Source organism: Cygnus olor, chromosome 21 (assembly GCF_009769625.2).
Source record: "Cygnus olor isolate bCygOlo1 chromosome 21, bCygOlo1.pri.v2, whole genome shotgun sequence".
Classification (NCBI taxonomy): Eukaryota; Metazoa; Chordata; class Aves; order Anseriformes; family Anatidae; genus Cygnus; species Cygnus olor.
Window position 1 is genome coordinate 4192294 of NC_049189.1, and position 15960 is coordinate 4208253.

Consider the following 15960-nt stretch of genomic DNA (forward strand, 5'->3'; position numbering starts at 1 on the left):
GGTACCACTCCTCGGGTACCAGCTCCGAACAAAAGCTTTTCAGCCCGGCTCTGCACAAGGGAAATGGTGCCCCAAGGCACGTGCTTGAAGACCACGTTGCATCTAAAATACATATAAATAAAAAAATCGGAGCTCAGCAGCTGGCCTCAACGTTATTTTCCCAAATGGGTGCTGCGATGCATGCTCCTGAAAAGCTCCAATCCCTCCACGGGTGATCTGCAAAGAAAAAAGCATCAGATTATTCACTGATAATTATTTAGGCTGCTGCGTTGCAGTGAGGTGTTAACTTGCTTTATAGGTAAATCTTTCTTTGGGGTGCCGATCCCCCAAACCTGCGTGTTATTGCCTTTGTGCTGGGGGTCATGGCAGCAGCAACTGACCACCCCGAGGCCTTATCCTGCCTGGTGCTGGGTGCAGGAGGGTAGAAGTCCTTGCAAAAAAAGCTCCTGAGTGGCTTTGTAAAAGTGCCTTGAAAATCATGCTGAGTGTTGTAATAGAGCCGGAGCATAGGGAATCCTAATCCTAAAAGCAAGGGAAATTCAGCATTGCAGTAGTTGAGCCTGACAGCGGAGCATGGCAGGGGCTCTCTGGAAGTAAAGACATATAGCAGGAGAGGTTGTGATTAGCCTGGGGCACGCAGAAAAGCAAACCCTCCAGCACCCCTTGTGCACCCAAACCCTGCCAGAAGACAGAGCTCTGCCACTCGTCCTGTGGCCAGGCTCTTCTTTCCTTGCAAATGCAAAACCCGTGCAAAGCAGGCAAATTGACCCCAGCAGCGTGCAAGCAACAAGCTTAGCACAGCATCCCCTTCGTGCAGTAGCTGGAGGCGGCACTGGCCTGGCACTGTTCAGATGTTGGTATAGCCTTCCCCGGGTCAGCAGATTTTTTCAAGTTGTTCTGTGCCACAAGGAATCAAACAGAAGTCCGAGCTGGTACGAAGAGTGCCCCTGCTCACTTGTGTGTCTTTTCATCCTCTCTTTCTTTAAAGAAAAAGTTGAGCATCCCTGAGGCTATGAGATATCTGGCTGGCACGAGTTCCTGTGGGAGTCTGGGCTTGTTACCAGTTAATCAAATACTCAAATATAATTTTTGGCAGGGGGGCATGTGGCTAATGGGGCAGACACTGGGAACAGAGAGTTTCAGGAAGCATAAAGCCGCTGCAGCTGTAATCTGGTTTGACAGCCCAGAGAGCCACACAAACACATCGGTGCAGCACGCTGATGGAGCAGCTGGAGACAAAAACCACAGACACAGCTCTGACTTATGGGCACCCCCAGCCAGCAGCAGAAAGCAAAGCCCACCTTCCATTGCAAGGCCTGCTCGTGCCCTGTGCTTTGCTGGTCATGGTAAAATTAAAAGTGTGCTCCATGCAGCTCGCTTCATTGCTTGCAATAACTCATGAGGAGTGCGAAGCTGCTGGTTCAAACCACCAAGGATGCCAGGGAAGCAGAGCCTCTGCAGATCAGGACTTGTTCACCAGGGCATTAAAACACCTAAAAACCACGGAGCAGAGCAGGCTGCCTTCCAGGGCGTGCGCTTTTGTTCTGTGCATGCATTTCCTTAAGGCTGCAGGGATTTCTCTTCCTTCCCCAGAGCACAGCTGAAGAGCAAGTGTCTGGTGCTGGCTGCGCACCACCCACCTCTGCTCAGTCCCGCAGCTCCTGCAAGCCAGCCTTTTCCACGGGTTCCTTATTTCCACGGGTTTCCTCCGAAAAGCAGTCCTGGGCACGAGTGGCCTCGTGACGGAGGCTTCTGACCGCGGCGAGGGCTCTGGGGAAGGTCGGAGGCAGGAGACATTCCCACTTCTCCCCGTGGACTCTGCAGGTCCTGGTGGCTTTGAGGAACGGTCCTTGGAAAGGTAACGGCAGAGCCTGACTAATGCTGTCTCTGGGCACCTATTACAATTGTTGCATGCCTTTGTAGGATGTTCTCTTCCAGGCAATCAAAACTTCCTCTGATTTTCCAAGCTTCTCAGCCCTCTTTTGTCTTGCGGCCTCTGTGTGATTGAACACCACAGATTTTAGGCATGGGAATAATGAAATGAGTGGAGTTGACAGACCTGATGGCTTTCTCAAAGCTTGTAGCTTCCTCCTCTTCTCCTAATTCTCCCATCTGGTTAGTGTCCTGGAAACTATCTAAACCATCTGCCTTTAGAAAGGCAGGTTCTCCAACCCAAGCTGGCCTCAGGCATGGTTCTGTGTACCTGGTGGTCTCCTGAAGGGTGCTTGGCAACTGTGCAGTCCCAAGGAGGTGTCACGGCTGCTGAAGGTACGGGTAGTGTTAGACTGACTACCCGTGTCTGGGGAGGGGATGCTGTGGGCACTGGGTTGTGTGGAGGTTGTGTAACGTGGCGTGGAGCCATCATCAGCCCCCACGAGTGCACAGGAGTGTGTCAGGCACGTAATGCTCTGAACAGATTATATTTAAAATACAACATCACTCTACAACAACCATGACATCAAAAAAAAAACACCATATAGAATGGCTGAAACAGGGAAAATACTTACTGTTTTTTAACTACTGTAGATGCCAACCTGCCTGTAAACCACCACATCCACTTCCAGGTGGTGGTAGAGGTTTATTTGGATGTGGACCAACACGCGAGGCAGGGTGCTGCTACCAAAGAGTGCCTTTCGCAACAGCTACCGTGATCCGAGGGGAAACCCGAAAGCTTTTAATGCAGCTGGATATTAATTGCCAAGCTCTGTGGCCACCGCTGCTCGCCCAAACCACGAAGTAACCCCCCTTCGTGGAGGCCTGTGGGCCTCGCGGTGCCTCCGTGCCGAGCAGGCCTCACCCCCTCACTTGGACACATTGCTAGCAGGGCAAGCGGTCAGTCAGCCATCCAGAAATTACGTTTGGTATTTAGGGGGGTTGAGAATAGAAACCAAAAAACAGGGGTGAAACAAATAATGACTCGTTTGTTTTCTTAACGAGTGAATAAGACTTATGCAAAGCACAAGGGTTATCAAGCAGGCTTCTCTTGCCGCAGAACAGGTACAGCACAGACAGCAGGGTTTTATATTTCCTTCTTGTTGTCTTCCTGCCCTAAAAATCAACTTTGTTCTCGTGGGAAACACTTTCAGCTCCTACTCCTGCCCCCTGCGGTGCATGTGGTCTTGCTGTTGCTGAGCATCCCTGCACGACTGATCTCAACGATACCCATACAACATGCAGCAGCTACATCAAGGCTGCTTCTCTGCAGGGGCTGGAAAGGAAGCTTAAGGCGATGAATTCATACGTAGACACACAACTTGTCCTCCCGGATCCTATACCCTATGGCATATGGAGTAGCTGCAGCCATAACTCCCACCAAAAACAAGCTCCCATGGGCTGGAAGCATTGGTTGTTGCTCACATGGAGCAGTTTGGACAGCAGCAATCGTGCACCTCCGAGTCCCTCTACAGATGCACTCTGCCCTCCCACCTGTGCCTCTGGGCAGGCAGCACGCTGAGCAAGCCTGAAACGCACTCACCGCTGTGACTAAGCCTCTGTTGGAGACTTCATGCCCACAGTTCCTCCCCGTTAACGTGAAGCTGTGGAAAACCCCTCTCTTGGTCTGTTTCTTTCTTTTCTCCTGGAACAGAGGTTTGCCAGCTCCCGTGTGCTGCTCCATGGGGGAGCCCCAGCTCCCCGTTCTCACCCATTGGTTCTCTAGTTTCCTCTATCTCCCTGTTCACCTATCACAGCAACAGCAATCCCAGTTAACCACCGGAGTCCCTTTACTCAGAGGACATCATTACAGTCCTGTTTCTCTGATTTCACCCCTGTACTTCATAACCCAAATCCACATCCATGCTGCCTTCCTTACCTTTCACATCTACCAACAAAAGCTTCCCATACCTTCAGAAAATCCCCCTGAAGCCTTTTCCTTTAGCCAGGCTCTGATGAAACATCTCCAGACCAGCTCTGGTTCCTCCCATACAGCTCCCCAACCCCTGACCACAGCCATTCTGCCCTGGGGAGGACAAGCACAGCCCTCAGCTGCAGCCTCACCATCAGAGGCCGAATGAGCTGCAGCTTCCTGATAGCCCCACCACAGCTGGTGCTGAGGGTCCTGCACTCAGGCCTTAGGCTGGGCTCATCCCCTCCCTGGAGAGCTGGCCAGCTGATTTCCATGCTTCGTTATTGCTTATGGATAGAGTGATGTTTCCCCTTCTCGCGTGTACTGTTGGCATCACTACATTCATCTGCCCCGCTGAGCCGTGCAGGGTTAACGAATTAATGTTTGCACAGCCTTTTGAAGACGTGAAGGGGCTCTGTTTTTCTTGCTATGCAGGATAGGTTCTGCACCAAACCCCACTGTATTGTGTTTGGCCGCTGGATGTCACAGCTGCTCAACGCACCGTGCAACAGAAAGGAGGAAGGAAAAGTGCTTGCACAGCGATGGGCAGCGGCCGCCTTGCCAGAGCTGCTCCATGGAGAGTGCTTTTTTGTTAAGGGGCTCGGGGTCTTTGCGAGTGTCTACACCACACTAATATTGATTTCCAGAGAGACCGAGCAGCAAACGTGCTTCCTCTGCATGGTATAACATCAGGAAATCAGGAGCACAGCCAGTGTTTTTAAGGAAGGAGGTGCAGATACGTATAAAATATTAATAACGCAGCGTTTCTGAAGATGAGCAGGCATTTGCACACACTGCCAAGCTGTCTTGTCACCGAATGGTTCCTTCTTTATCCCACCCTCAGCACCTTTGTGTGCCTTGCTGGAGGTCTGACGCTGACTCCATCGGGCTGTGCCATGGGCCCTGGTGCGATGGAAACGCTCCTGCCAGCACCCTTCAGGCCCGTGCCCAGGTCACGTCCCTGCCTGCCTCCCACTAAAGGCAGAGGGAAGATACAACACTGGACACTGAAAAGGAGAAAGTATTTCAAGATAACACAAAGACTACAGCTAAGAGTAATTTGGTGAACAAAAGAAAATTTAGGCTGAATGAACTGCAGGTAGTGCCGAGAGCTGTTAGGCCATGAAATGGAGACCTCTCTGCTCTTCAAGTGACAGACCCCACTTTGAGGAGCTCAGGTGGGGACCTCTGGCTACCTCAAAGCCCATTTCTGTCACAGAGCTTCAGCAGAAGCAGCCAGCATGCCTGGATGGATGCTGGAGAAAGGCAGGTTTCACCAGGCACACCAAAATGTTGTACGAGAGGAACGAGGCCTCGAGGGAGCATGTGGAGAAAAGGGATCCTGGCTTTTCTGCCTCCGACTCCCGTGATGCCTAATCTGAGATAACAGAGATGTGGTGTGGGGATGTGCTGAGCACCTGCAGCCCCTGCTGATGTCAAGTGAAATGTCCTAATTGCAGCGTGTCGCAAAGGCTCCATTAAAAATTAATTCATTGCCATCTCCATCTCGCTGGCACCAGCACGCTATCAGGAGGATTTTATTTCAACCCCTTAGCACAGGCTGATGCAATTGAAGTGCAGGCAAGGGACAAAGCCTGTCCCCAATGCCACCCATGCAGGCAGGGTGACAGGCGGCTGCAGGGGCCACCATCGGTTCCTGATGCCTGTTCACACCCTCGTGTGCTGCTGTCTGGAATCCGGGTGTGCAAACAGCTCTAAACCCCCAAAATTTCTCCCTCAGCTAATTTCAAGGTTTATTTACCCAACTGGATCCACACGGATTATGGAGTGCATTGCAGGGCATGTTTGGTTAGCTCAGTCCTGCCACAGTTCAGTGCAGCTGTCAGGATAAATGACTTCTTCGGGGAAGAGAAGGAGAAATATGCATTTGCTTAATTAACTCAATATTACAGCAGTTCCCAAACATTAAACACACACTGCACAAAACAGCAAACCAGGAAAGGCCTTCTAAGGCTGGTATTTCTTGGCCAATTGATAGGTTGGGACACATTTTCAAGGAAATCAAGTGTCTGACGATGCATAGAGCAGCTACAGAAACCCACAAGAGCCTTCAGACATCTGACACCTCTTAGCTCTGAAGTGAATTCCTGTAAGTTTTCTAAAAATCAGGGCTTCAGGATCTTGCATCCTGCCTGCATCTTTCAGCAGAGTAAATAGCTTTTCAGAGCTCTGATTTTTCCAAAGGTTTCAAATCTCACACCCAAACCCAGGTTTTCGGAGATGAGGGAATGTGTTGAAAGCAAAACACCTTGAAATCCTAGACCAGTGGGTGTGGAGCTTCTTGAAATCTGGCCTCAGAAGCCTGACTTTCAAAGGAGCCAAGTGTCTACAGTTCTGACTTCTAATAAGACTGGGAAAGCTCAGCACTTCGGAAAACTGGTCCCTAAACATTGTGTGCCTTGGCTCATTTGTGCATAGAGCAGAGCGCCCACACAAAATATCCCTGTGGCATTGCTAGCTATAGATTTTGATGGGTGAAGAGCAGGGTAGGATGGGTGCTGGAGAGACCAGACCAAGAGAAAATTGGTATTCATGCCTCCTGAGGGTTTTTAAAGAAATGTGCTCCATGCTTTGGTCCTGCAGGTGCAGCGAGAGATGCGCGTCCTGGCTGCCCCACTGCGCCTGCTGCTGCTGCTGCAGCTGAGCTGCTCTCACACCGTGCACTGGACATACAAAGGTAACAAAAATGAGGCTGCTTTGGGACTGCTGCTGCCTGCCAAGTTGCTGAGATGTTCGCATTCTTTCCGTGCTGCAGAGGCAACACTCAGCTGGACACTGCTTTTGTTAGTGAGAGGTCTCCACCGAGCAGCTAATTTATTCCCCTTTATTGATGGCTGCGTATCTCGGAAATGGTTTTCCCCAATGCCACCCCTTTGTGCTCCCCTGCGCAGTGAGGACACATTGTCAGAGCTGGCAGACCCAGAAGGTTTGAACAATGGGGAAAATCTTTGCAATGTCTTAGAATAAAAGCTGCCCTTTGGATGATCCTGAAAGGAAAACCTTTAAATACTGCTTGTCCATTATTTTATTGTCGCATCCTATTCAGAACAGGTCACAAAAAAAGTGCTCATCTATGTATTTATAGATCTCATGAAACTTTATTTGATTTGTAATTGTTTCAGGAGCTTGTTTGCAGAACTTGCTGAAGTAAAGGGCAGTCCTTTTACACTCTTCAGTGGGCTGGGACTCAGGCTGAAGGAAAGGCTGTTGCTGAGTGGATGCAATCCTGCAATTAGCCCACCAAGCTGTTTGCAGAACTCCTTGCTGGATTTCCTTCTGCCTCGCCTAAGCCCTCCATATTTAATCAATGTCAGGAAACAAAATTCCTGCAAACTTTCATTTCTTAAATAAAATAAAAAGAATTGGCAAATGGTAACAAATCCCCAGCTGTGGCTGTGATTATAGTAATTAGAAAATTAGGGGGCTGATGAAATAGCTTTGATCTACTTTCTTTTTAAAACGCTCACCTCTCCTTCCAAACCATCTCTGCAGGGTTTGCACTCAGCAAGTGCAACAGTCACGTGCTGGTTATTCCTCAGCTCTAGCTTTGTTTGTCTCAGGCAGACAAGTCTCCGTTGATCAATATATTGCAGTTTGAGGGGAATGTAAAAAGAATAAAAGGTTTCCATAGTGACTGTCAGTCACAGCCATGACAGAGATGGCATCAAAATTTCTACTTAGCCTTAAACTTGTAAATGTAGCACTAGGGAGAGTGCAAATAGCCTTGATGGGTTCAAGCAGCAATTAGCAGTTTCAGGAGCACTCAGACCTCTGCAGGAAAGATTCAAATTGGGGTTAAGTGGTTTAAAGCCATTGGAAAAAGGACAGTATCCAGCATGCCAGGTGTCCTCTGCATTTGCTTCCTCCACAGACAGGCACAGGAGGTGAATGCAGTGGGCTATTACTGCAATGCAGGTCTCATGTTTTGCAGCACAGTTGTCCTGCAGACAGAATAATGTGTATTTTCTGACTGCTGAGCTAGCAGCAGCTCCCGCCCCATCCTAATGACCTGGTTTGCTTCTCCTCCGCACAGAGGGCGAGCTGGATGAAGAGCACTGGGGACAACACTTTGCTGCCTGCGCTGGCAAGCGCCAGTCCCCCATTGACATCCAGAGGAAAAAAGTGGTGCACAACCCCCAGCTGCTGCAGCTGGAGCTGAGTGGCTACGACGAGCCCTTGCAGGGGGACTTCACGATGACCAACAACGGCCATTCAGGTAAGGCTGGGGGGAGCCTGCTCATCTCCTGCCTAAAAAGAGGAGCTCGTTGCTGGCAAAGGAGCAGACATACAGCTCATACAGCCCCCTTCAGCCCCATTTTGCAGGCTTCAGTGGTCCCTGACCCACGGCATGGTGCATGCACCATCCTTGCTCATGCAGCATCAGGACCCCACGCACTGCTGCCATGACCATGGGCAATGCTGGCAGCAAAGCCAAGCCTCACATTTTTGAAGTGCAGACGTTGGTAATGGTAGGTCTGGCCTGAAACCCCAGCCTTTTGTCCATGCCTCTTTGTTAGCACCCTGCACCAACCCACAGTGCATTCAGTGGAGTAATAAAAACCTGAGAGCATCCTGCTTTTAAGCTGTAAAGCAGGCTGTGGTCTGTCTTCTGGAAGTTTTGTCTGGGCAGCGCAGCATGTACTCATTACCGGAGTTCAAAGGAGACTTTATGAGTTCAGATATGTATTTTCCCAGCACACGCAGGGTACAGGAATACCTCCCACGTGTCCATCTCTGCACTCTGCCATTATCACATACCCCTCCACCAAGTCAAGGCCAGTGCCACCAGTGGGGGTGAATGAGCCAGCATTGCCTTAGGGGTAGAAAGTTTTTTTCTTCCCTGGCTGAGCAGTTGCCCTGAGAGGATGTAAAACTCATGCCATGGCAGGAATAGATTATTGGGTTTAGCTGATTGAAATGCTGTTCACAGACAATGTCCTTTTTACTTTCCGAACTTGACACACTTTGCTTTGCCATCTCACTTCATTCTGCTCTCCTGGTTGTGCTATTTTCCCCAATCACACAGAAAGGCTTTTCAGAAACCCATATGTAAACCAGAAAAATAAGAATTAGTTACATTTCTGCAAGATATTTTCTTTGTTAGACATTGAAAAGGGATGAAAGGCAGCAGGAGCATGACAGATTGGCTCCTTTTTCAGCGTACTTGACAACTGCAGGACTGTAGGAGCAAGTGACGTTTGAGGCATATTGACTCGTCTCTGCAGTCACAAAATGCATCTTTTGCCCCTGTGCAGTGAGAACCAGAAATGATGGGATGGGAGAACTGTAGCTCAGTAGTGAGCTGGCAGCCGATGGTTGGTTAGCTGTAGTCACACAAGGCAGAGGATGAGCCCTACTTACAGCCCTCAGGAAGGAAAGCTGAAGCACAGCCCGAGTTAAAACGCCTTGCCTTTGGCTGTACAGCCTCAGAGCAAGGCTTCTCCTTTAGGAGGTCCTGGATGCTCCTGCCGCAGTGTAATTCATTATCTAAATAATTCATCAGCTGGTGCTGCTGGGATAATGCTTGTAGACTACAGATGAGCAGCAAGAGAAGAATTTCCCAATAACTGCTGCAGGGGGATGAGTATTTTCAGGGCATTTGGAACACGAAGAGCCTGGTTGCTGTCTAATCCCCCACACCAGTCCTTTCGTCTCTCTGCAGCAGAGAGAAAAGAATATAGAGCAACAACAAGGAACTGAAGCGATGAGAAACATACTGTCTTCAGAGAGAGAGTGCTGTGATTGTATTTCTAAAAATCATCATGAATAAGCACTCCTGTTTGTCCCCCACGTAAGCCTGACGTTCAGCTGGAAGCTGTCATATCAGCGCTGCCACCCTGACAGCCTGCACACCAATTCCTGCAGGTTTAGCTTTCACATCTCTGCACGTGTGCCTTTCCCTATTCTCTTGTCAACATCAAAACAGCGATGCTCTAACGCGGGGCATTTTAATAAAGCACAAAGGCAAAACGACAGCCTGCATTCACAGCTCCTGCGAAGACAGGCGCAGTTTTCCCACTGATTTCAGGGGGCTGGCACAGGGTGCCAATACCCCACGAGGAAAATCTCCCACTGCGCCACATCTAAAGGAGGTTAGCCTATGTGAAAGGCACGGCAAATGGATTAATCCACAGGAATCTCGGCTCGGGCTCTCATGTGCTGAAGAACAAGTTTCTCACCTAAGAAACCAGCTGTGCTTTTGGCACCTGATGTACAGCCTCCATTAACTCCTTACCTCAACCCCTTAGAGGCCAGAGGTGGGAGAAGACCCCGGCCCCGTGTGCTGTTGTTCCCTTGCAGAATCCACGTTGTGGGGCCACAAGGCAGGTCCAGCTCAGAGCAGCAACTCTCTCCCCCTTTACATGGAGATCCAGGGCAAGAAGCAGAAAGAAGCTGGGCTGTTAGCAGCAAAGCAATTACACAAAATGCCTTTCGGAAGATTTAACCTTCCCCTAGACTCAGAACACACCTCGCTGGCTGTGTTTTGCAGAAGGTAGAGGCCATAATGAGGTACTTGAGGCAAATAATCCTAATTATGGAAGGCAGTCAGCAGGGATCTTACATAAAAAGTAAGGTAGGTGTTTATTTCCCACTGTAGATGCTTTGGGATATCACAAGGAACATGTTCTCATCTTGTCTGGCTGTCAACACTTTACAAACAAAAGAAACTCTCTCCTCTAACCCAAGCTCTGACTAATGAATCACACACGGTGCTACCTTTAGCAATGAGAGTTGCTATTTTATTTTCCAACATGCTCTGGGCTTTCACTAGGATGAAGCAATTCTCCATTTTAAGCCGTAAATTCAGTATATTTACTACCCTAATATATAATCTGTGGCAGTACACCAGCAGGAGGACCCACGTTTCATTGCCCTGGTGTGAATGCTACCAGCAAAGCGAGACAAAGGGCTCTGTCTCTCAGCCCCCCCAGCACAAACACAGCCATTTCAGATTCGCAGGGCTCTGGCCCAGCACCGCCCATCCCTAGCAGCCACAGAGCTCAGAACATGGAAAATACTGGTGACGAGTTAGGTGAGGCTAGTCACTTCGTTATTTCTGACCCCCTCCTTTCCTCCCTGGAAATAATGAGATGAACAAATGCATGCAGAGCCCTGCAAGATGTGATGTGCGGTGCCAGGCACAAGCATTAACCATTTTTATTGGTGCCTAAGGAAAAAGCCAGAGCTGCCCAGCTGGGAAAAAACGCTACAGACAGTGCTAGCACAATCAGCTCTGCACTCACTGCTGTCTCCAATCCTGCTTTTTTCAGTCCAGATCGATTTGCCACCCACCCTGCGCATCGCCCGAGGGCTCCCAGGCCTCTACACGGCAGTGCAGATGCATCTGCACTGGGGGGGCCTGGACCTGGAGACCAGCGGCTCTGAGCACACACTGGACGGGATGAGATACGTCGCAGAGGTACCTGTGAAGGCGGGCTGGAGGGAGGAAGGGGGACTCTGCCTTCAGCTGGAATTAAGTCCTTTAGGGTGCTGAGGGTGTGGAAGGCACTTGTCACCTGTCGCTCAATGGCCCTGTCTCTCTCCTGGCAGCTGCACATTGTCCATTACAACTCTGCCGAGTACTCGAGCTTTGAAAGATGCCAAAGACAAGCCGAATGGACTGGCTGTGCTTGCATTCTTGTATGCGGTAGGTTTTACCTCTGAGCAAGGCCAGTGTGTGGTCAGTTTGTCCCACAGCCATGCTCTGGTCCCATCTAGGGCTGCACGTCCAGCCTACAGGATAACGAGGCTCAGTCAGTCCCCAGGCTGACCAGTGCTACAGAAGGACAGGCAGGTCACCGACCTTTTTTCTACTCTCTATGCTGTGTTTAGGAGGGGCACTTTGAAAATACGTACTACAGTGAATTCATTTCCAAACTGGCAAAGATCAAGTTTGCAGGTAAGTCCTGGGGATGCTTTTCTCCACCCTTGATCTTCCCAAAACCTGTATGCATGTCCTGGGTCTGGGTTCAGCCTTTTGCCACTGCTTTGCTTGCAGCTACGTGGCCAGGCATCCTCAGCTACTCACATCGTGCTGTCCCTGCCTGTACAGCAGCAGCTCCCAGGGCAGGGTGGTGTGCATGACGCCCTTTCTCTTTGGTCACCGTGAGCTGTTAACACTGCCGCTGTTTCTTTTTGAGGTCAATCAACAAAGCTCACTTCTCTGGACGTCCAAGCCATGCTGCCAGAAAACCTCTCGCACTACTACAGGTACCAGGGCTCGCTCACCCCCCACCCTGCTCTGAGAGCGTGACCTGGACCATCTTCGACTCTCCCATTGTCCTGTCGCACATGCAGGTACGCATGTGGTGGCTCTTCACCAGCCACAGCAGCTTCTTTCCTTCACGCTGTCCTTCCACACCCATTTCCTTTTCCATTCTCCAGTGATTTGGAGAACAGCCCGGCAGAACAGCTACCAGGGCATTTCTCAGACAGACTCCAGAGCAACAGCAGCTACTGGTGGCTGTAGGACCTGAGCTCTGGCAAGCAATAACAAAGCTCTCTGCTCAGTTAAACTCAACCATACAGAAGCACTACATAAAGAAAAAGAGACCAGCCAGAGTCAATAACACAAGAACTACCACAAGAGAGAGTCAAGAAGAAGAAGAAGAAAAAAAAAAGACATAAAAGAGCCATTCATAGTGTTGAAATCATTACAGAATATTTGGCAGATTTTAGAAAAGTGGTTTGTGGGTTGTTTTTTTTTTTTTTTTTTTTCTGTTTGGCTGCGTGGCAGAAGGCTCAGCCATGTTCCATAACACTAGTAAAATGAGCTTACCGGTGATTCTTGCAGAGTAGTTAATCTTCCATAACCAAAAAGAACCACGAACTTTCTTTCCATGAGAACACGGTCAAGTGCAGGTTATAGCAGTACAAGATCACTGTGCTTGCATTGGAAAAAAAGTATACTTTTTGGTGGGGAAGGCACTAGTGGGCGCTTGTGAGAAAGCAGCAATCCACAGAAGACTTGCATCTATGCATACCAGGGGGTCAGAGTTAAAATAACTTCCTTCAGGCAAAAATATCTTCACCATGACTTAGCTGATAAGAGCCTCGACAGGCTCTTCCCTTCCCTTGCTAATGCTCAGCGAGACACCCTGCAGGGTCCCCCTGTCACAAGCTGCTGGGTTTAACCCCGAGCACTTCTAGGCCAAAGTGCTGACCCTGCTGCCCTCCCTAACACGGCTGCGTTGCTCGCAGATCAGCCTCCTGGAGAACACCTTGCTGGACTGGGCACAACCAGACGCTGCGCAACGACTACCGGCACGCTCAGCCCCTGCACGGCCGGCTGGTGGAGGCCTCCTTCCGAGCCAAACCCACCCCATGTAACGGGGGGACAGCAGGCAGGACCCCCAAACCTTCCCCAGGGGCAAGAGATCTGTATCCTGCCAACACATCTCTGCTTCTCATGGAGCATGGTGGCTGTAGGTCATGCACCAGCACACAACCAGTGCACACAACCAGTGTGTCGTGTACTGAGATACACCACGTTTTAAAAACAAAGCTTTTCCCCAACCTCCTACAAACCAGAAAGCAGGGGAGCTGCCACGTGCAGGTCCTGGCCTTCAGTAAGTCCAGCTGTCTGATTGCTCTAGAACAATGCCAGCCAGAAGAGCTCAGCCTCAGACTGGAACAGATCCAGACGCAGCTCCAGGACATGAAGAAGAGTTGCTGAATGGAGTGAGCCACATGGGTAAGAAAAACGTCTATTCCCAGGTCCAGCTTACCTTCCAAGGATGAAGAGCCCATGCCTACTGTTCTCCATGGCCTAAATCATTAACAGGTTTGGTGCTGATATATACAAGTAGAATTTTGTTCCATATCAAGGCCAATTGGAGAAGTTCCATGAGCTACAATATCATTACATCCAGCCCAAATCTAGTTACTCTCACAGCAACCGCAGCTTTGTCCTGCAACATGTAAGCACGTTTTTAAAAACAGGAGGATTTCAAGCTCACTGTTCCCCCAGGATAAGTGTCTCCATTTTACAAAAGACGAGAAAAAAGAAAGGGGGGAAAAAGTGGTTTTCCCAAAACAGTTTGGTGTGGGAGCTGAGCTTTTCATCATTTCAACCCCCTCTGTTCTTGGTACAACGTGCCAGTAACAGTGGCTTGAGACAGCCAAAGCTGCTACAGCCCTGCCAGCTCCCATGAGTGCACTCTGTAGGGTTTGGGCTGATTTATAAACAAGTAAAAAACGTAACAGCTGGCTTTTTGGTTATTTCAGGTATTAAATCCAGCTCTTTCCCAGCTTTCTACTTCCCCGTGGAAAACATTGAGAGCTTTGTGACTGTTCATCCCCTCCACGATATGTCTCTCCAAGCCTTCACCTTATGCTTCTGGACAAAAGCCCAGCACGCTGGCAGTCAGACCGTTCTTTCCTACTCCACGCAGGAGAGGGATAATGAGCTAGTGCTGACCGTGGGCACAGATGTGGGGCTGTGGATAGGAGGCCACATTCATCAGCTTCCCCCTGTACCACAAGGCACAGGACTGGCTGCACTTCTGCATGACGTGGGCCTCCCAGTCTGGAATGGCAAATTTATGGCTCAATGAGCTGCCGGTAAAGCAAAGAGCATCCAGAAAGGGTACATGAGCCAGGCTGGAGGGACGCTTGTTCCTTGGGAAAGACAGAGACACTCTTCTCGGGGCCTTCTCCAATGGATTGGCAGGGTGGATGACGCACGTGAACCTGTGGAGCCAAGTCCTCAGTCCCGCAGACATTCGGGCACTTGCGCTGTGCAGAGCAGGGCGCCCCAAGGGAGATATCATAGCATGGGGAGAAACCTCCATGACCCTCTTGGGAGGGGTGGTTCTGGAGTCTGACACCAGCTGTCAGTGACCCCCCGACACCCCCTTTTTAAAAAACAAACAAACAAAAGAATCCAAACCACTTTCTGGGGAAAATGAGAAAGGAAGTTTGCTCCATTTATTGTTTAGATTGCTTTTTTTCTCCTGCTTGCTATAGGTTCACTAGGCACCTTGCTTAGTTTTTCCAAGTAGGCATATATGGGCAAAGCCTCTATCAATCGGTCGGATAGAGGCAAAAAAACAGAGAACAACTCAGCGCAGTCCAATGCCTTGCATCTTCAGATCCCTCCTAGGAGTTTGGTTTAGGTCCCCATACGCAGACTTTCTTCTCATATGCCAAAGTGCCACTCGTTGGTTAAAAGAACCCCTTTCTCAGGTAAAACTATTCTCACATCCTTCACCTCACCTCCATGTCTCGCCATCTTCCCTGCACGCATCCTTTATTCCTATTTTCACCATCAAATCACCACCCCTTCCGCTGCAGATGTATCAGACAGTAAAGGGTACACAAAGGACAGCGCGGCTCCTACGCAGTCGTTGCGCTTTGCTCAGTGACTCGTCCTTGCTGTAAATGGACGGTGAGACGGAGCGTGGAAGCAGCTTCTTTTTTGACACGTACACATCACAAGACAAGACTGAGGGCATGTAGGACACTCGTCTCCTGGGGTTAAAGACGTACGTCATGTGAAGGACTATCGCCAGCATCAACACCAAGTCCGTGCCAGGCTGCTGAACAATTCTGCTTTTTTCCATACGGAGGGCAGCAACCTTGCACAACAATTGTGTGAATTTCCACATGTTAAGTTATGCAGCAATTAACCCTTAAACCCCTTAAATAACACCTTAGAAATCCTCCATTTTATCAGCGTGCAATTTGCTTTCTTCTGTGTGCCAGCACCAGTCCTTCAGACTCAGCTTTTTGCAAACCATTTTAGCCTTCAGGTGGAGCTGTGCTCTTAAGGAAAACAACAGAAAGAAACCAGTAGTAGGACCAAGCTCTAAACCCTCTGAAGACTTCTTCAAGAAGGTTCAGGTACCCGAGAGAGAAATTTTTTGGAGAACTAACTTTAGCTTCTCGCATTGAGTTGCTTAAAGACAGGTTTGGCCTTAAAGACAGGCTTGGAAGCAGACCCTGCCCTACAGTCATTGCACAGGCATCCATCGGCCTGCGTCTGACCCCAGGAGCACAGCACCGAGGTTCTCACTGAGCTCAGGACCACCTCTGGGGAGTGAACAAGGTGCACCTGGCTCATGCATACAGAGCATGGATCTGGGGGTTATTAA

General features: G+C 49.7%; 1 protein-coding gene across 1 annotated transcript; it reads left to right on the forward strand.

Moving 5' to 3' along the window:
• Nucleotides 1–476: 476 nt before the first annotated feature.
• Nucleotides 477–15528, forward strand: CA6 (carbonic anhydrase 6). The gene is given in 14 exon segments (XM_040533658.1): nucleotides 477–1858; nucleotides 6449–6542; nucleotides 7899–8081; nucleotides 11137–11285; nucleotides 11417–11461; nucleotides 11463–11513; nucleotides 11699–11765; nucleotides 12007–12093; nucleotides 12096–12163; nucleotides 13067–13099; nucleotides 13101–13191; nucleotides 13462–13533; nucleotides 14057–14322; nucleotides 14324–15528. Coding segments are annotated over 13 exon segments (1578 nt in total). The 5' UTR covers nucleotides 477–1858; nucleotides 6449–6460; the 3' UTR covers nucleotides 14708–15528.
• Nucleotides 15529–15960: the final 432 nt, after the last annotated feature.